We start from the raw sequence: 20,238 nt of genomic DNA, 5'->3' as shown, positions 1-20,238 counted from the left end.
GTTGTTTGCACAAGATATATTTGATAAATAAATACCAAGTAAATACTAATTGGTATTCTATACTGTGTATAAGCGATTTTTTCCAAATTTTTAAATTTATATACATTTTTTGAAAATGTAGTTTCAATTATTGTCAGATGTGTAAATTTGATTGAGATTCTACTTGTTGATGTAGGAGGTAGAATGTTTATTTGTGAATAACTAGTGTGATGGATAAGTAAAGAAGGTAATTTGCAAGTGTTCAGTTGCAGATGAAGCACAAATATGTAAATTAAGCAATCGCACCAATGCAGAGGCAAAGGGGTACAGTGTAGGGGGAGGGGTAGGGGTAGGGGAGGGGAGGGGAAATTGCACACAACGAAAGGAAGTGATATAACCTTTGATTGCCTGCAAGCAGTTGTCGACAGATGACGCTAGTTTGAATCAGTTGACCTAAATTGGCATCGAATAGCGTGTTTGAGAAGTTTTGGCTGCACGTGAACAATTGTTTAAGAGCAAATCAACCGGCGGCATTTTGACAAACTCGTCGCTTTTGGTCTGCTTTTGCATTGCTGCGTTGCTTTTTTTGTATATTGTTGTTATTGATAACAAATTTTTTAATTTTTGTATTTTTGTTCACATTTTCAACGTGAACATAATAAAATACCCTATAATGGTTAATGAGGAGATGGATTTGGTGGCCATTCAGTCTCGTGATAAGGCAAAATGGAAAACGATCCAACAGAACACATTCACGCGTTGGGTTAATGAACGCCTGAAGATGGTCGACTGTAGTGTGAATAATTTGGAAACGGACCTCACCGACGGTCTGCTGCTTATTCGTCTTTTGGAGGTGTTGTCGAAGAAAAAATTGCCACGTTACAACAAAAAGCCAAATTTTCGATCGCAGAGATTGGAAAACGTTTCTGTAGCTTTGTCATTTCTAGAAACTGTCGAAGGAATCAAGCTAGTAAATATAGGTATGAAAAAAAAACATCCAAAAAATTTTCAAAATTTCTACATTATAAATTGAAAAATTATAAATTGAATTGAAAAAATTAATTTTCCAGTTTCATTCGTTACATTTATTCAACATTCAATATCATTTTCTGACTTGGTGACTTACTTGCATTCCTTACAACTGATTAATAGGTAAAAAACGAGGATAATTGATGGCCGTTTGTTGAAAATGCATTTTTCGAATTTGCTTCATTCATTCATTCATTCATTCATGGTTGTTTCTTTTTTTCAGTTCTAATTTTCTTTTTTAAATATTCCATTTCATTCAGACGAAAAAAATTAAATTTGGAATTTGGAAAAACCAGCTATTGCTTTTTTTTGTATAATTATATATATGTGTGTATACTTATATAATTCAGTGCTATTTTTTTAATTAGTTGGTGATTTGCAGTTGTTCTCTTGTTTTTTATATGCTTGCAAATTTGTAATATTATGTAGCATTTTTTACGTTTTGTATCGGGTTGATTTTATATATTTAATGAATACTTTGATCTGTAACATTATTCTACAATGGGATAGTGACCAGTGGTCGGCCAACGACACGTTTTACTTGTCCTTGGAAGCGGCTGTTCTATGTGCAATAAAGTAAAATAGTCGAATTATGAAAATTCAACGAATCGGCTGATTGTAGGTGAAGGGCACCTGTAAGTCACCGTTTGATGATGTTTGCTAAGACTTGTTTTTTCTTTCTTTTAACTTACCGTTTAACTGTTGTAAATATATCTGTTTTTCATATTTCATTCTTTTTTATTTTCAATTATTATAATACTGCTATTTATTTGCTATTTATTCTGAAAGCAGTAGCAACAAAATCTACGGTAGCAGTCGACAATTTTCACATTTTTCAGCACAACAAATTTCTAGTATCTCTAGTATTATAAATAAGAATAATGTAAAATTTTTGAACAATTATCAATCATTAAGAATATGAAAATTCAATTCCACTCTCAACTGCAGTTATTTTATTTAATCTTTGTTTTTTGAACACGTTTTTATATAAACTCTGCAATATACAAACCAATACAGTAATTTGCTATTTCTATCATCTGTTAAAAGTATATTACTTTTTTTACTGTTTATTTATTATGCTGTGTTAAGACTATGGGGAATAATGTATCATTTATCTAATAGAAACATTAAAAATTATTTGCAAGCATCATGAAAATATTACCGCATTTTTCTCATTGAATTATTGTCAAAAAATTATTAATTTCTCGACGTATTTCAATTTAGATAGCTCTGATATTGTTGATGGAAGATTGAAGTTAATTTTGGGTTTGGTATGGACGTTAATTTTGCATTATTCCATTGATGCACAAATATGGGATAATGAAAAAAATCGGCAGAATCAAGAAAACAAGCATAAACTTCCGATACCTCCTAAGCAACGTCTTCTTGATTGGCTAAATTCCAAGGTTTGTTTTTTCGATGTTATTGTCATTAGTTGCTTAAAATTAACCATTCTTAAAATATATTCCTCATTTTAATATGCCATGAAAATTTTCAAATTATTAAGTTTCATTTACTTTTTATTAGATATAGTTGTGTTAATTAAAATTTACTAAAATTTTTTTCTGATTATTTGTCTGACTATTATTTATTCGAAATTGTTATTCAGATTCCTGGTTTTCACCTGACTAATTTAACAACACAATGGAGCGACGGACGACCTCTCGGTGCTTTGGTAGATTCTCTTGCTCCAGGTAACAATTAATTTATAGTAGAATTTTCTTGTGGTGTCAATTTTAACAGCAATGTATTGTCTATTTTGAAGGTTTATGTCCAGAATGGTCGATGTGGAAAGCAGCGAATGCTTTGAAGAATACCACCATTGCTATGGATTTGGCAGAAAAATGGTTGGTCATTCCAAAGGTGAATTGACGAATTTTAAAATTAACCAGCTCAACTGTTAGCACCAAATCTTTTTTTTTGCAGCTAATAGAACCTGAAGAATTTATTAATCCAGATGTGGATGAAATGAGCATGATGACTTATCTGAGCCAATATCCGAATGCTAAGCTACAACCTGGAGCACCAACTGGGTCGTCAGTTGTTGGAAAGACTGACAGTAACAAATTAGAATATCCTGTTACAAAAACGAAACAAATTCTGCAAATCAAAGCATCTGGTCCTGGTCTACAGTCAGGTGTTACTTCTGGAAAGACTACACATTTTGATATTTATATGGCGGGTAATTATTATTCCACTTTGATTTTTGTTTTGATAAATGAATGTTCAATTGAATGCAGCATGTTGGAAAGAAAATTGTCTTGATAAGCATCAAATTTGTGACAGCGTTTTGGCTGGCCATTGACCAAATTTGCGGTCATTTAACGATAAATCTTTCTTTCAGTGACCATGAATGAATGAAAATGAAACTAGCACCTTCTTCATTTACTGATTTTCACATTCATTCTACTTCATTTACATATGAACGGTCATTGGCCAATACTAGTTTATTTCGCTATAAAAATATTATTGTTAAATTCAAAACTGTTAACAAAATTTACATTTCAATACATCCATCAAAATTCAATTCACTTCAATACATTACATCAAAATTTCAAGATAAAATTTTCACTAATTAATTAATAAAAGAAAAAGTGCATTATATTCTGCTGTATGCTATGCTTAAGTTGTCATATGCGCTTTTAATCTTTGTATGGTTTATTTGAAAATTAATGGAACAAAATTTAATTTCATTTTTTAATATGATACATCTAATTATAGTAATATTTATTTTTCGTTTGATGTATTGAACGAGAAATATATATATATATATATATATATATTTAAGACGCTTTACTTTTGATAAATTATAGGCGGTGATGAGAAGAAATTTGCAATTCAGATTTTGAATCCGAATGGAAAATCTGACAGTGTTAATCAACGATTTCGACGAATGAGTGGTGATATGTTGCGCTGTGAATATACGCCTGACATGGTCGGCATGCACACAATAAACATATTTTATGACGATCATTCTGTATTGAACAACAACCCATATGAAGTTTGGGTTGCATCGGAATGTAAAATTTTACATAAAATATGTCTTATTCAAAACTTTTATAACTAACTATCAATTTTGCAGCTTTTGAATGGAAAGTGTTCGGTCGTGGTATTCAAAACTCTGGAATTCGAGTTGGTGATAAGGTCGATGTTCGAATCCTCTGCAACGGCGATGCAGATGCATCGCTTGTTGAAATGATCGTTAAACATTCTGGTATTGTTTTTCTTTCTTTCTTGTTATAGTTAAAGAATTTTCATTCATAATTTAATAATTTATAAAGTTTAATTATTAGATTAATTTTACTTGATTAATTAAGTTTGACATTTTATTAATGTAATAGTGTCCAATAATCATTATAAATTTTAAATTGTATACTTTTGTGTAGTTTAGAGTGAAATACTGTAATGATTATTTTTTTAATTTTTGCAATGCAAAATTTGTAATAAGTCATATTTTGTTGTTATGTTGGCGGCACATTCATAAGCTGCATAAATAGACGGCTTTTGAACAAAGTTGCCAACCAGTTGATCTGGTTTGTAAGCAATTAATTTCTTTATCATTGAGAAGAAATAAAAATTATGGAAAGATGACTTCATTATGGAGCTTGTTTTATTTATTCCTTTTGTGTATTCAATTTGACACTGTCGAATGGTCAAATTTGCTGTCAGCAATTTACAGTGATTTCTGGCTGTTGAAATCGGATTTTTTGTTTAAGATGGAAGCATTGTGCCGATTCATCGAAAAAACACTTCCATTCGTCCGCTGAAAGTGGAAGGAATTTATCAGCCAACACAAGCTGGTCTTCACATTCTGCACATCAAATATGATGGGAAAGATTTTCCCTCTAGCCCTTTTGAAGTAAGCATTCTTTTTTTTTGAAATCCAAATACTTGGTAGAAAAATGAAATTAAATTTATTTTTTTTGCGAATTTTTCAAATATCTCCATGATGGTGATGAACATGTGGTGCAAGAGATGAATTTGTCAAAAGATTGTTGTGTTTGTATTGATGTGCTTCAATATTAAAAAAAATATCATCTCCATCTTAATAATCTTAATACTACTGATACTGATTATGGAGATTCGTATCTAAAAAAATAATGATACGTCAAAAATATATTAAAAAATATTTTTTAATTTGAAATGCTGAAAAGTTGTGGAGATGTTGTATCATGATTTCCAAAGATGTCAGATAATCTGTTTTTGCATGAGTTAAATTATGGACAAAATTTTTTTCAGCTCATCAGAATGCTACTATTGCTTAACTTGCATTCTTCAGTTTGCATTCTGAGAATGGCTAATTAGTATTTATTGTCTAACTTGAACTTGAGAAAGTTTGGAAAAAATGTTTCATTAAAATATGTGCATTGGACAAGAAGCTCAAAAACTCATTTTGCCTCTTTTTTGAAGCATTTGTTCGTTAAATCAGTTGTTCTTTTCTACTCTTTTGGTCAAGCTATTTCTTCAAGGGAAACATCAATTAGTTTGTTGTTGTTACTGTTACATTTTGAAACTGTTTTCAATGTACTTCTATAAAGTGTAGTAGCATGCGTTTATTTCGATTGCACTATGCGTTGACAGTATTCTATTTGTTTTAAATGTTTATTTATAATTTTAATTGTTTCAGGTGATGGTAGATTCTGAAATGACGTCCAAAATTCGTGCATTTGGTCCTGGATTGCAAGGTGGTGTGGTTAATCGACCATGCAAATTTACTGTAGAAACCAACGGAGAAAGATGCGGTCTAGGTAAGGTTTGCTTTTTGTCAACTTTTATTTATTTATAATATTTTTCATCTGAGCAACTTTTTCTCACTGAATGAGATCTAATAAATGTAAATTCTTTCTGCTTCATAAATGCGTGATATATTCAATTAAGAAATTAACAAAAGGTCAAAAACGTATTCTACTGTCTTTGCAAGCGTAATCAGTAAGTATAACTTTGCATTCGATGCAAACAATACTAAACTGTGTTATATCACTTGTAAAAATGCTTGGAAATTTTGGTTTATTTTTTTACATTCATACGATTTTTGTTATTTTTGTTTATTCCTCTTTTGTCAGGCAACTGTGACATTCAGTATCATAGACACATTATAAATTGTATTTTATGTGAAACATTTATGTGCAACTGCAGACTGTTCATATTTTCAGTTTTAATTTTGAAATGTTTCATACTCTGAGATTTGAATTTTTTTTTGTGTATGCGTGTACATATTCCAGCAGATTTCGGCAGCTTATTTCGAATTTAACTCAATACAATTGGCTTGCCAGTTATTTGTACATTCACTGCAATTATATGTGCATATTGACGGGAATGAATTTGATTCTATTCGAATTCTTTTGTGGGGATTATATTAATCAGCACTGTAAACATAAAAATTGTAAACTTTATTTTATCAACTAATTTGCCTTCCAGTGCACGGCGATTATTATCTGGCAGTGGTGTTAGGTTATTGCTCAATAATGGTTTGCTGATTTTCCGCCCTCTGCATGGATCGATGATTTTCCGCGTAGTGGTGAATGCTGAAATTTTTCGAAACTGTTCATTCTTCCATACGTCATTTATTCTCACCTGTACAATTTGCATGAGAAATAGAATTTGAATAAGAATTTGTAGTTTGACATTGAGTGTACACGTTGGTAGAATTTTTAGCCGAATCTCATATTCTTCGATGATTCATCTATTTGTGTCAGAAATTTGCAGATTGACTAGGACAATCTTGATCGACGCTTGAGCAGATGCTGATTTCGTCTGGCGATCAAATAATCAAAATGGCCTTTTTCTACCCTGACGTCACTTTGATATTATGTTATTTAACATTGAAGCTTGAAAATGTTTGAAGACCATTTAGGATTTGTTAAAAGATTTTTTCGAGATGATGGCCGATTGTTAGAAGAAAATTACCTAATAGATAGATTTGATCAGTCGAAAAGAAATTCCATATTTTATCATTTCATTTCTGAACTCAATGCTCCATTTATTTTGTACGAAAATTTATGACTTTTGTTCACATAGGATACTTCTGTATGTATATATTCTGTATGCATGTGCATACCTATGTCTGTGTATATATGGAAAGTTTTGGAAAGGAGTGTATTGTTTTCACGACAAAATTGATAAAGAAATTGCTAAAGCGAATAAGCAAGAAAAGAGAAAACAATTTTACTAGTTGCACTGTTGGCAGAGTTGCAAAGTGATAAAAATTAATAAATGAACGTGAAATATATATATGTATATTAAAAGAGAAAATGAACAACAGAACAGCATGTATAATGAAGATGGGATACTATTTTCTTGTTCTTTAATGTGTAGATGTTTCTGCTTTGAAGAGAGAATGTACTTTATTATTAGTGGATAGGCTTTGTGTTAGTTGGGTAGTTACGGTCCAGATTTGTAGTGGCACTTTCGACCAACGGTAAGCGGCTGAACTTTTGCACAACGTGAAATTCAGAATCTGCCCGTAAAACACAAGCAGTGGGGACATGCGGATGTTGGCTTGAACGTCGTCTGTGTTTGTGAACGATGCTTGTCTCAGATTTGTTGGCATCGTTCATCCGTACTCGAATTGTATGTCTTGCGTGCTGACCAGCGATTGGCAAAGGTAGAGTACGTGAAGTTGTGGTTTGTAGTTGTTTGCGACGCATTCGACAAAGTCGACAGACCACTAATCCTAAACACGAGGCAGTCAGCATTACTGTGCCGCCGACGAACAGCACTCCGCCGAAGCTGTTTAATTCTGGAAATGCTTCTTGCAACATTCCTGCGTCAGCTGCATCTTGGCAGACTGAAGCCAGGTTCTCGTTGGAACGCAGGCCCGAAGTAGACGTTTTTTTCTCAATTGCATCGACCACTTGTATTGTTGCTTCTTTCTATCACTATGTTGCAGGAAAATTCACATCCCGCTATACTCGGCTGATCAGTTAGTTCTACGTAAAGCTGAGCAAGCTTAGCTCGACTCAGCGATTCTCGCGCCCTCCTCTTTTCATCTTTCTCCTTATTTCTCTGCTTCTCTCTCCTCCTGCTCTTTCAACCAATTCTATTTAGCCAGTGGTTTATCATTTCAATGACGTCATTTTGCTTTGTTTTCATTGGTGAGATGAACTATTCAATTCTGACTAATGCCTAGTGCATTGTTTCAGCGGCATTTATTTCAATAAATTGCACAGGTGCAATTAATATTTTACTTATTACAATTTATGCTTGTAAAGAATGCCAAATACCGTTGCTGTTGTACAATATGAGAATTTTTGTTGTCAATGAGACATGGATTTATTAATTCATTGCTGCATGCTTGAATGCCGAATATGACGGCATTTCCGGGGCGCTTTCGTGAAAAGCTTGAAAGGCATTCTCCTTTGGGAGGCAAATTCAAAAATGGAAGATAGTTGCTTCTACATCGATTGTTGACGTCGGCCAGGGGCAGTCTGACCCAGTTGTGAGCCTACAGCTATCATTGAAATCATTTTCCTTTATTTTTATTCTGCACATTTCGTGCACTTTTCATCGAAAACCTGTCCTAACAATTTTCATCCGTGCTCATTTTACATATTTTACATAATTGTATCAAGAATATTTTCTCATAAGTTATATTGAGTTTAGAAAATTTTTTCAAATAATTTTCCAAAAGAGCAAAATGTTTGATAAGACCACCGTTTGCAAACACAAATCGCACAAATCATGAAAATTTGCCATTTTTTCGAAATAATTATTTTGTAATTTTATTTTTCAAAGAAACAGTAACTTTTTTCATTGTAAAATGATGGTGAATTTAATAAAGCTCGATTTTGAGAATAAATAAATCGAACATACGAAGCGTGAAAAAATTATTCCACACTTGAAACTCTATTTTTAAATTCTTTCTATAATTAAGTTGAACCCTATAAGAAGCGATTCTATTTTCACCGTACGACTGAAAGATTTTAAAATAATATTTCAGTTTTATAATTTTCTTGCAATTATATGCAGCTAATTTGCGTTCAAAAATCTACCAACAATAGCCATTTGTTGTCCAAATATATATATATTGCATATATTTGTATTTATTTATTTATTTATATGCACTTGTAATGTCGCTGAGAGCGATACGTGGGTAATGTTGCAAGGAGTTTAAAAAACGTTATTTTTTTCTAAATTTAACTTTTGCAATTGATTTCCAGTTTGCTGAACTGAGAAATGAAATAATAAATTGTGCTATGATGCAAGATAATATTTTTTATAAATAGAAGCTTGTCGAATTATTGAAGCTTTTCTAGTAGCTTGCTTTCTCAGTTGTCTGCATTTCATCTGTTTTTTCTTGTTCTGTTCATCATGTAAGTACGAAATGACTTTATAATGTTGAGGAGAATTTTCTCTCGCATTGTTCATTCTGAAATTGTGACTCGTAATTGTTAACAATAACTTGCTTTTGTGTTGGCTTTTGTTTTTCAGATATTAAAATTTTCAAAAATAATTTTAAACATATTTTCATCCAAGCAGTTATTATTATTATTTAATTTGTCGCATTTTGTGCAATTGATTTGACAAAGTAAAACTCTGTGTAATATGAGTTTGTTCACGTTGGTCATATGAGAACTTTTTTCTCTCTTAATTAATCATCCAGATCATTTGCAACTTTATTTAGAAGTAAGCATGCATTCTGCTCATTTAAATGTTTTCAGATCATTCATTTTCAAATGGAACTAGGCAGCTTTTGTGATGATGAATTTATTGAATATTTTTAACTTCTATCTTCAAGAAATATCATATAATATGTATATTTTATTGCATGAAGTTTACTGTAGTCCACTTCATCTCCTAATTAGGAGTGTTGTTTCAATAATTATCTTATATTTATTCAAATAATGAATTACTTGATTGAGCAAAAAGTAAGATTAATTTAATTATTCTTGTTGGATAATTTTGGATAAAAGTGGTTTGTTTGGTTTTCGATGAAATTAGTTACGTTGACTTTAATTTTTCATTCTCCCACTTATGGTCTTCTGTTTAAGTGTGTAATTGGAATTGAAATAGAATTATTAATATAGTATGAGATTGTTGAGAAGAGAATTGTTTTTATTTTCCGAGTGCAACTGTAAATCAGTATCTTTATTTTTGTATTTTGAAAAACAAATGGGATAAGTTGAAATGTTTTATATGATGATGTGATGACAACAGGGTGACAATATTATTGAGGGGGACGGATATGAAATGGAAATGTTCCATTTCGACGATCAACAACGAACTTTGTCATTGTAATTATAGAGGTAAGTCATCGGCGCTTTCGGTATACGTCGACTATTTATTTGGTTGGTTAAATTCTGAAGTTACTGTTATTTCGTCTTTCAGCTTGATGGTTGTTGTTAATCGACACTGATAGTGAGGTCGTATTGATTCTAGTAACTTTGCAAACTTTACAATTGAATGTGATGATCAACCAACTGGAGACTGGAAAAGAAGTACGTTAATCGGTGGAGACGTCGGCTAAATCCATTGATCCGCCGTACCCTTGCATTTGCTTGCATACCAAATCCTACTGGTGTTGCTACATTTTCTCATGTTAAGGTTCTGTCAAGAAAGAGTGATCAAAATCGATGGTTATTTTTTACCAGATTTTGTTTGCCGAGACTGTTTTCCAGTCGTTGCATGTTGCATTTATTCACTTCCTAAAGTCAAGGCAAGACTGATGGATTTGAGGACTGACTGGCAGGGCAGATGTATGGACGGATGAGTATATGTATATAGATGGAAGTGTTTGCCATCCCATTTGCAGCAACGTTATGCCGCATTTGAATTCAAATGTTGGCCAGTTTTACACACTATCATCTAGGGAGGTTGTTCTGTTTGGCAATATTTCTATTCGGCAATGCCGGCGGCTTCTTTGCTTTTATGATTGAGTCGATAAATTGACTTGTGAGCAAGCTGATGGATTTGTTTGATGGTCTAAACGAACTGATCAAGTTCACAATTGATGAGAGCTTTAAAATTTTCAAATTACAAACGGAATATTGATGTTATTGCAAACGGTGAAATTTTCCCAATTTTGCATTAGTAGCGCTAACGGCTTGTCGTCAGCCGTAGTACGCATTGGTAGTTTAATGTTCAAGAATTTCTCTTTTTATTGCTTACTTTGCTATTTTGAAGAAGAAAAAAAACCAAGCATTTACACATGTGATGAATTAGAATGAATAAGTGTTTTCCTTTGTAATATTTCCTTTGTTCACTGAGGCTGATGTGACATTACACGCAAGGCATTTTGAAGACATCGTGATCGTACACTATCGTGCTACACATCACATTGCCAAGCGATGTAATAATGAAAATTCAATTTTCCAACGCGCTGAGAGAAACAACTGGTGACGTGCATAACACGCACACACACACACACACACATGCAGAGTTACTTTCTGTATGAATAAAAAAATATTTCTTATATCAAAAATTTTCATCTGAATACATTCGCTCACAATTATGCGTATTATGTGATGAATTAATTTATTTAATTGAAAGAAAAGTTTCTTGATAAAAGATGTTTTTCAATACTTTTCTGGACACATTCCATTTGCACTGTTTCCAGTGGTATATTTCGTGAAATGGATGAAGGGTTTTTGTTTTCATTACGATTTTAAATTTATTATAGTATTAAGAAAAAATTCTCTTTTCTGTAGTTGTCATAAGTTTTGTTATTGGAAAAAGTATTTTCACCAAATGAGCAATGCTTGAATAGTAATTTGAAGGAAACCATTTGATGTCGTCGTGTGGTAATGTGAAATTATTTAGCTTGATTGGAAACGGAATTTTATGACTAATAACAAAGTTCTATTATAAGCTTCTGGAAAATTACTTAGTAAGGTTAAATGGATTTTGTTTTTTTACTCTACGAAAATGCTTTGCACTGGAACCCGGAACTCATTTTACAGTAGCAATTGATGACGTGATCAGCAATTAATATAAATTGTAAAATTTTATTTTATATTTAATTGTTGGAAAATTTCAATGATAAATTTATTATCGTGATTATTATAGCCGACTGTTGTTCTCTGCAGAATATGTCATCTTTTGCTGTGTAACATCTTGAGGCGAATAACCTGTGAATTGTTTCACTTTGCATTTATACAATTTTGATTTTGAAATTTTCCCTTTTTAAATTTGCTTTTTAATCATTTTATTTTACTTTATTTTTACTACTTGAAAGCAACTGTTTAACAACATTTTGCAATAAGTTTATATATGGTTTAGAAAAATAGTCAGAAATTCAACATAAAACTGTGCTTCATGGTAGTTGTACTTTTGTTTTCTGTTGTGTGTTTTTTGCTTCTTTATTGAGCGAGTCCTTGGCATTTTATTAATTTTTTCTCTAAGCAATGAGATTGTTTTATTCAAAAAGTAAATTAGCCGCATTTTTTGATATTTTAAAGCTTCTCACTAGACAGAATGGAATGTTTTAGTTCAATTTAAAACTAAAATCAGACTATCCAGTGACAAGTTTATTTCTTTATCCGACGTTATTAGCATTTGCTTAATAATGCATTTGTTCGTGCTTTTTCGCATGTTTTTTTCTCTTTTTTTTGGTCACTGTGAAGTGAGTGGAAATTGATTTTGACTTTCAGATTGCACTGAGGTAGCAAAATGCAATGTAGAATTGATTATAGAATAGATTAAAATTTTTTAATACCAACGATAGATAAAAGCAAAGATAGCAGACAAATATACATCTTATACACATGTAACGTTATTGTGTGCAGTGTAATAAAATTATATGCTTAATAAATAATCCTTAATAATTAACATTAATAAGTGACAAATGAGGAAATTTTATATTTTAGGATTTTCTGTTGACGGCCCTTCTAAAGCTGAACTGACTTGCCATGACAATGGAGATGGTTCAGCTGAAATATGTTACATACCGAAAGCTTGTGGCGAGTATGCAATCCACGTGCTCACCAACGATGTGAATATATCTGGTAGTCCTTATATGGTGGAAATTGGAGAATCTCATTTGGGATGCATTCCGGAATTGGTTAAATGTTCTGGAGCTGGAATCAGTGAATATGGTCACGTTTGTGGGCAACGTTCTACTTTTACAGTTGACGCCAGTCGAGCTGGTGATAGTGCTGTAAAAATTTTTGCGATGGATAGTGATGGAATGGAAATGAATATCCAAGTAAAAAATTTATTGCACTTTTACGCTTTTTTATTTTGATCTGCTCTTTATGTTACCTAAAAAAGCTTTATTTATAATTTAAGCAAAAAACAATTGCAAATAATGTCTATAGCTGTTCTTTTGTACCCGAAAGTTGCAAGCGACACTGGATTATGGTGACTTTTGATGATCAGTCAGTTCCTGGATCACCTTTCAAAGTGAGTTTATAATTGTTATATCAATGCTGATGATTAAATTTTTGTTTTTTATTTTTCTACAATTGATTTTACATTACAAAAAGTTAATTTTGCACATTGTTCAATATACTTTATGTAGCTACTGAAATTGCCATTTCACTTGTTAATCTTTGAGAAACGGATAATCAGGTATGGTGAATAGTGGGTGTCAGTTGATGTGTTTACTTCTCGAAAGTTAACGTATTTTGCAAATAATAAAGAAGAAAGCAATTATTTTAAGTCAGAGCAGCAATTTTTAATGACATTTTTTTGAAAAATTAGACACGAAATGTCTAATTTTATTACTTGGAACTTATGTTGAAGGGGTACAATTAAATTGATCTTGGACAGTATAAATGGTTGCTTGATAAATTTCACTAATGCAAATTGTTAATTATGATCATAGATTATGAAACAGGAGGGATTTTGCGGCTGTCTGGGCTGATGACATAGTTTATAGTTTCAGTTTAGCATAAAAATGAAGTATGCTTATTGCACTCATTGCATTCACTATATTGCTTTCCGTTCTTTTACGATTTTTTTTGTTCATATCACTTTAGGAAATGCTTTCAGTATAAGTGTCGAAGTGAACTGTGAATCTGACTTAAAATATATTTTGTTTTTCTTTTCAATTCATTTTAATTTAAAAAGATGCACAATTTTCAATTTGGTCAAATTATACAATTTGGGTCATATATTGTCGATTATTGAAATTTTGCTACTTAATTAGTTTCCAGTGAATGAGTTTGGTCATTTTACTTGTTTTTTTTTGTTTTTGAACTCAGAACGAAAACACTGTATAGAATAATTTCAATGCAGATTTTCATTTTCGTATTTTTATAAACTAACATTCATTTAAAGTAGATACAGGAATTTGCTTTTAAGATTTGACTTAAGCATTAAACAAATTTTAAGATCTATAGATTTTGAACGGCCAGTTTTGCTTTTCAACTTTCCTTTTGTCGATATATTTCGGATGTAATAAAATAGTACAAAAGCTGCTTGAATGAGTTGATTTCAGGCAGTTTTGAAGTTGTCGTAATTCACAAGAAGCCATTTTAGATTTATGTTAGCGAACAAACTAATCCGAATCTTGTGCGAATGTACGGTCCTGGACTTGAAGAAAGTGTTCGGACGAAGGATAGAAATCATTTTTTTGTTGACTGTGCAGATGCTGGACCAGGTGAATGTGGAAAACAGTATTTGAATAGTAATTTTAGTTTGCATTTTTTACTTATCCAATATAGGCAAGGTTGAAGTTTGCATGAAAAACCATGCTGATGGTTCGCCAGTGGATGTTCAAATTTCCGATTGTGGAAATGGTTCGTACACTGTCTATTACAAAGTGAATAAACCTGGCCAATACGATATTTACGTACGTTTTGCTGGTTCATCGATACCTGGCATGCCATACAAAGTTCAAGTGAAGCCTCATGTAGATTTAAGCAGTGTGGTTATTCGAGGATTTGAAGAAAGTAAGTTTTTGTTGAAAACTCAATTTCTTTCAAACGGTGGGCTTAATTCTGAAGTATTAAAGTTCTTTAAGTGCTTTTCAAAAGATGAATTTAAAGCAGACGTTATAATTTTAACAGCTTGAAAAGTGTGAAGAAATAAATAATCCTATTTGATTATTAAAATATGTAATTGCATTGTATGAATAATTCAACTGCATTGACAGGTATAAATTTTAAATAATGCAACGCATTATTTTCAACTGTTAATTGGCCAGTTGGTAATGATATCACAATGCAGAGATGATGTTCAGTTCGCTGAATCGCCAATTCAGTTTTTTTTGTTACAAACTGTGAAATATAATTATTGTAGGAGTATTCATAAATTCCATAAGTGAATTTACTGTCGACACTACGGCGTTGACAAAGAAAATTAGCAATGCTGAAGTTAGCTGCGCCATTCGATCACCTGATGGGAATATGGCAAGATGTCATGTCAAAAATGAAAAGGATGGAACTTATCGAATATTTTATTCGACAATTGTTGAAGGTTCGTATTGTTTAGATAAATATTTAGAAATTTTATTTTACTTTTTTATTTTTATATGAAATACTTTATCGTATTTAAACTTTTATGTAGCAATATTTGGGTAGGTAATGTATAATGTAATGTAATGTAATGTAATGTGATGTGATGTAACGTGATGTGGTGTACTTGAAGGAAACCTGCCAGATTGTATCTAATGGGAAAATTGATGCAACGACGTTAGTGAGGAGTGAAATTTCTTTGTGTTTGTGTAATAGTTTTTTGAATCACTGAAGGCCGACTCTGTGACAGATTGATTAACAGGGGCTACTTAAAGTAGTTTGCTGAAAATTTATGAAACAAATGGAATATAATTTGCTCTTACGAATAATATGCATATAAAAAAGCAAGTTTTCAGGCAAACATGAACTACAAGTTTCATATGATGATGTTCCATTGACGGCGCAACCTCTGCTTGTGCATGCAGTTGACGGACATGATGAAACACGATGCAAAGTTCAAGGTGCCGGACTGAAAGCTGGTCTGGTCGGTATTCCTTGTCGTTTCCGCGTGGACACAAAGGTGCGATTTGAAATTGAATTCATTACTTTGGAATTTAGTCATCAGAACTATGGTAATTTTGATAATTTTTAGGGTGCTGGATCTGGAAAACTGAACATAGCAATTGAAGGGCCCTCAGAGTCGACAATATCAACTGCGGATAATCTTGATGGTTCATGTACTGTTGAGTATGTGGTTTCAAAGGCTGGAGTATATAAAATTTCCGTCACATTTGCTGAAAAGCATATTCCAGGTTTATTTGGTTGTTATTTGTCGTACCTTGACTAATTGCCTCTAAATTGTCACGGTAACTGTTGAAGGTAGTCCTTTCACTGCACTCATCGAGCCACCGTTAGATCCGAATTTGGTGCGTGCTTGGGGTCCAGGTTTGGAATCGAAGAACTGTCGATTTGATCTTCCTTTGCAGTTTTTGGTTGACACTACAAGAAGTGGACCAGCTCAGTTGCAGGTGTTGGTTGATTCAGAATGTGGAGCTGCGCCAAAACAGCCAGAAATTGTCGAACAAGCTCATGGTGTGTACAAAGTTACTTATTATGCACCGGCAGTTGACAGTAATTGCAAAGTGCACATTTTATATGGTGGAAAAGAAATTCCAAACAGGTAGGCAAACACACACACACACACACACACACATATATATATATATATATATATATATATATATCTGTTTATTTATTAGCTTCAATTTGAATTTATACAGTATATTTTTAGTCCATATTGTATGCGCGTATTGCCGAAGTGCGAAGCAAAAAAAGTAAAGGTGCGCGGATGTGGACTCGAAAATTTTTATTACGTTTGTGATCCAGTTACATTGTCTGTTGATATTTCTGAGGCAGGCTATGGAGCGTTGCAAGTGATGATCAAGGTTTCTTTAAAAGAAATAATTACTCTGATTTGTTTTCCCTAATTATGATGCTGAAACCTTTTTGCTAGGACCCTGAGGGTTTGCCGGTTTCAACAAAGCACACAGAAAAGGGCACTCATCTGGATAAGTTTGCTTTTATACCGGATATTGCGGGCACTTATGACATTTCGATCAAGTATGGCGATGAGCCGGTACTGAATAGTCCTTTTGCTTTGCGTGTACTGCCTGTTGGTGGTGATTTTTTGAAATGCCAGATTGCAGGTATGGAGTTCTATGTTTTTTTTATTCCCGTTTAGTTAAATTGAAAATTATTAACTTTAATTTCGTTTTATTATCTTGAGGGAGATTATTTTTATTGTTCAACAAGGTATATTTGTGAAAATATGAAGATACCTTAAGATGAAAAGGGAAAACTTTTGCTGCATGATAACGAAATTAAATACTTCTGTTATCCAATGCATAAAAATCATTGATGTTTTCGAGAACCTTCATTATTCATTATGAAATATTAAATTAAATAGCTAAACGGCTTGATATTTATTTGAAATCAACGGGTCATTTGTTTCTTCAACCCAAATAAGGTGAGTTTCAGCTTTAAATATATTTATTTATGTAAAATTGGAATTTCATTAATTTTTATTGTAATAATTTTCAGAAGGACGTTTCGAAACTGCTACTGTTGGTGAAGAACAGTGTATCAAAGTGTCGACTGATCCTGCTGGCCGTGGTCGTGTTACTTGTCAAATTTTGTCCGCAGAACCTCCTACTAAAATAGTTAACGTTGTGGTGGAGCAGCATGATGATTTTTGCTTGCTCTTCTACACACTTCCAAATCCTGGACTCTATCGGATAACTGTTCGCTATGGAGGACAAATTTTGCAAAAAGGGCAATGGTTTATCAGGGTAATGAATGCATTCTTTTGATAAATGTATTTGCATAGCACGAACTATATTTGTTTCCTTGTGTAATGCAGATAAAGTGTATTTGTGAAAAAAAAATTTTCGAGTAATTTGATCTTGCTCAAATGATAACATTTATATAAAATGTTGCTCCTAAGTGAAACTGTTGGCACAACGGTTGAGTTGAGCAATTTAAACAGGACAGAACCTTACAACAGAATAATAATTGTTAATTTTGTTTAATTATTAGTGATGTTAGTCGATTGGAAGGGCTAGTTGATTTGAATTAGTCTGTATGTTTATTTGACTTTTTTTCTTGACTTCAATGATGAACTGTTTTGTATTGGTGGAATTATGGAATAAGAATTTTCAAAAAGTATCAATTTTATAAAATTGAGAATTAATACAGTAGGAAATTGTTCTTCAGTGAATCACAGCAGACTATTAAGCGTAGTTTCATTGCAATTTGGTGTTTATTTTTGTTAGCTTTCCGAAAGCAAAAATTAATGAATTCCATTGTTGATGAAGATGAGCAGGCGTTTAATTTGTCGACGTTTAGTTTTATGTAGCCGAATGAATTTATTAAGTAAAATTGGGCTTTGTTGAAAAGCGACAAGTCATTGGTGTAGGGCAAGTTGCATTGCTGTCGGTTAGGAGTCGCAGCAATTGGCCGCAACTATCGTAGCAGCTACACAGCTGCCGTGGCCTCAGTTTGCGCCTGCATGCGTGCAGTCAGGGGAAGGAACTCTTTACCATAGTAAAATTTACTCAACATTCTGCTGCTTTGTTTGAATATACTTTCATAATAGGATCTTTGCTGTTGTTTATTATATTTTTGCTTTTTTGGCTTCTGCTCTGTTTTGATTTTCGTTATTTTATTGTCACAGTTGGCAATTTTTATAAAAATTGAATTTCATAATCATAGATATTATATTATATTATATTTATTCTAATATGCGCTGTTGTGTTTCAGGGAGAATTATCGCGTCGTGGTTCAGTTGGTGAAACTTTAATCGCAACACCAGTGGTAGTGAGCCGCGGTATTGCTGAAGACAACAGTGCTGAAACAGAATTTTCAGAAAAGAGTTGGACATTCGCCTTACCAGGAACAGGACGGTTGACTGCAAAAGTAGTGATGCCGAGTAAAAAGACTGACACCCCTATTATACGTGACAATGCCGATGGATCGGTCAGTGTTAAATATCAACCGTCTGAAGTCGGTTTGCACGAACTGCAAATCAAACATGATGGTCTGCACGTACCAGGTATTTGCTTCTTTTATAATTTTAATAAAGCAGATTTGAAACACAATTACTTTCAGGCAGTCCATTTAGTTTTCACGTTGGACAAGTCGACGATGGCTATGTGACTGCATACGGAAATGGTTTATCATTTGGAATAGCTGGTGAGCCAGCTCAGTTCACCGTTTGCGCGAGGGAACCCAGAGGAGGTAGGCAGCAAACCATTTTAATCACTGTTATTTATTACTTTTTACATTAAATTTGCAAATTTTGCATTCTTTATTCTCTTCTTCCTTTGTACTGACTGGTGTTTTGTAGGAAGCAGCATTTTGGCTTCTGGTAAGTACTGGAGTTGTTAATTGGCTGCTTTGTAGTGTTCACATTTGCTTGCATTGCTTTGCTTTATTTCATTTCATCCACATAGTGAAGTGTTTTTTTTTTCAATGTGGTATTTCTGTTCTTTACTGAATTGCGATTGGTTTTTCGTTGAGTTTTTAGTAGCTAGAGAAGGTATAGTGAATTGTCACATAACTGCAGTTTAAGATATATACTTTTCCTTATGATGAATGGAGTTTTCGGTTATAGAGGCGCGCTTGTTTGCATGTAAGTGTTTAATAGTGCGAGGAATATTTCAATTTTCGAATATTCTCAACTAGACAAGTCATTAGCTTCTGAAATCTGCGTTGCACATCATAGTCTGATCAATTTGCTACTACCACTACTACTACTACTACTACTACTACCACCACTGCTATTATATATTAGAATGGCTGGCTTCATTGGCCACGTTGAAAATATTGGATAATAGTTGTGAAAATAGATGTTATAGTTGGATATTTAATTGCATCAATATGTTAAATATTTGAAACGTAAAATGATGAATTGTTACTTTTTCCAGCTATTGCAAGAGGTGTGAAAACATTAACAACGCAACTGCATCTTTATAGCATAGGCGTTTATGTAATATTACACTTGGCTCGGGAGAAATAGAGTTGTCTATTTTTATTCATTGTGCAACTGTTCAAAAGCAATATTAGCCATCCATTATCATAAAACACGCACAGTTTTTGACAAAATAAATTTTATTTGTTGTTTTGTTTACTCACCACCGCTTTTATCATGCACAAAAATCTTTTCATGTTGAAATTTGATTGAACTTTTCTTCTTCAAGACGTAAATCAAGCAGCTGCGCGATGCATCTGCTTTTGAAAAATTGAAATTGAAATCATTGTTCGACCTGCATTTTCTTTGTTAATTGTTTTTCTTCTTCTTCTATTCGAGCAGTGTTCACTCACAATAATTACTTTT

The 20,238-nt window shown here is 32.7% G+C and overlaps 4 protein-coding genes across 4 annotated transcripts; all 4 read left to right on the top strand.

Moving 5' to 3' along the window:
* Positions 1 to 652: 652 nt before the first annotated feature.
* Positions 653 to 1,135, top strand: Tsp_02527 (filamin). Its single transcript, XM_003378804.1, has 2 exons — positions 653 to 959; positions 1,050 to 1,135. The coding sequence occupies exons 1-2, from the start codon at positions 653 to 655 to the stop codon at positions 1,133 to 1,135; spliced, it is 393 nt and encodes a 130-aa protein (XP_003378852.1).
* A 342-nt stretch (positions 1,136 to 1,477) lies between these two features.
* Positions 1,478 to 6,654, top strand: Tsp_02526 (putative calponin y domain protein). Its single transcript, XM_003378803.1, has 13 exons — positions 1,478 to 1,584; positions 1,801 to 1,871; positions 2,233 to 2,414; positions 2,618 to 2,702; positions 2,774 to 2,871; positions 2,935 to 3,190; positions 3,822 to 4,028; positions 4,091 to 4,222; positions 4,725 to 4,867; positions 5,636 to 5,761; positions 6,231 to 6,280; positions 6,427 to 6,526; positions 6,628 to 6,654. Exons 1-13 carry the CDS (start codon positions 1,478 to 1,480, stop codon positions 6,652 to 6,654), a joined length of 1,584 nt encoding a protein of 527 aa, XP_003378851.1.
* A 635-nt stretch (positions 6,655 to 7,289) lies between these two features.
* On the top strand, positions 7,290 to 7,961 carry Tsp_02525 (hypothetical protein). Its single transcript, XM_003378802.1, has 3 exons — positions 7,290 to 7,307; positions 7,463 to 7,830; positions 7,898 to 7,961. Exons 1-3 carry the CDS (start codon positions 7,290 to 7,292, stop codon positions 7,959 to 7,961), a joined length of 450 nt encoding a protein of 149 aa, XP_003378850.1.
* Positions 7,962 to 12,350: 4,389 nt separating this feature from the next.
* Tsp_02524 (putative filamin/ABP280 repeat-containing domain protein) lies at positions 12,351 to 19,920 on the top strand. Its single transcript, XM_003378801.1, has 15 exons — positions 12,351 to 12,372; positions 12,813 to 13,150; positions 13,234 to 13,347; positions 14,428 to 14,548; positions 14,613 to 14,840; positions 15,190 to 15,366; positions 15,761 to 15,924; positions 15,997 to 16,156; positions 16,224 to 16,524; positions 16,636 to 16,789; positions 16,858 to 17,050; positions 17,445 to 17,692; positions 18,663 to 18,954; positions 19,011 to 19,139; positions 19,829 to 19,920. The coding sequence occupies exons 1-15, from the start codon at positions 12,351 to 12,353 to the stop codon at positions 19,918 to 19,920; spliced, it is 2,733 nt and encodes a 910-aa protein (XP_003378849.1).
* Positions 19,921 to 20,238: the final 318 nt, after the last annotated feature.

Source organism: Trichinella spiralis, assembly GCF_000181795.1.
Source record: "Trichinella spiralis strain ISS 195 chromosome Unknown Scfld2, whole genome shotgun sequence".
NCBI classification, from domain to species: Eukaryota; Metazoa; Nematoda; class Enoplea; order Trichinellida; family Trichinellidae; genus Trichinella; species Trichinella spiralis.
This window is presented reverse-complemented; position numbering and strand designations above follow the sequence as displayed.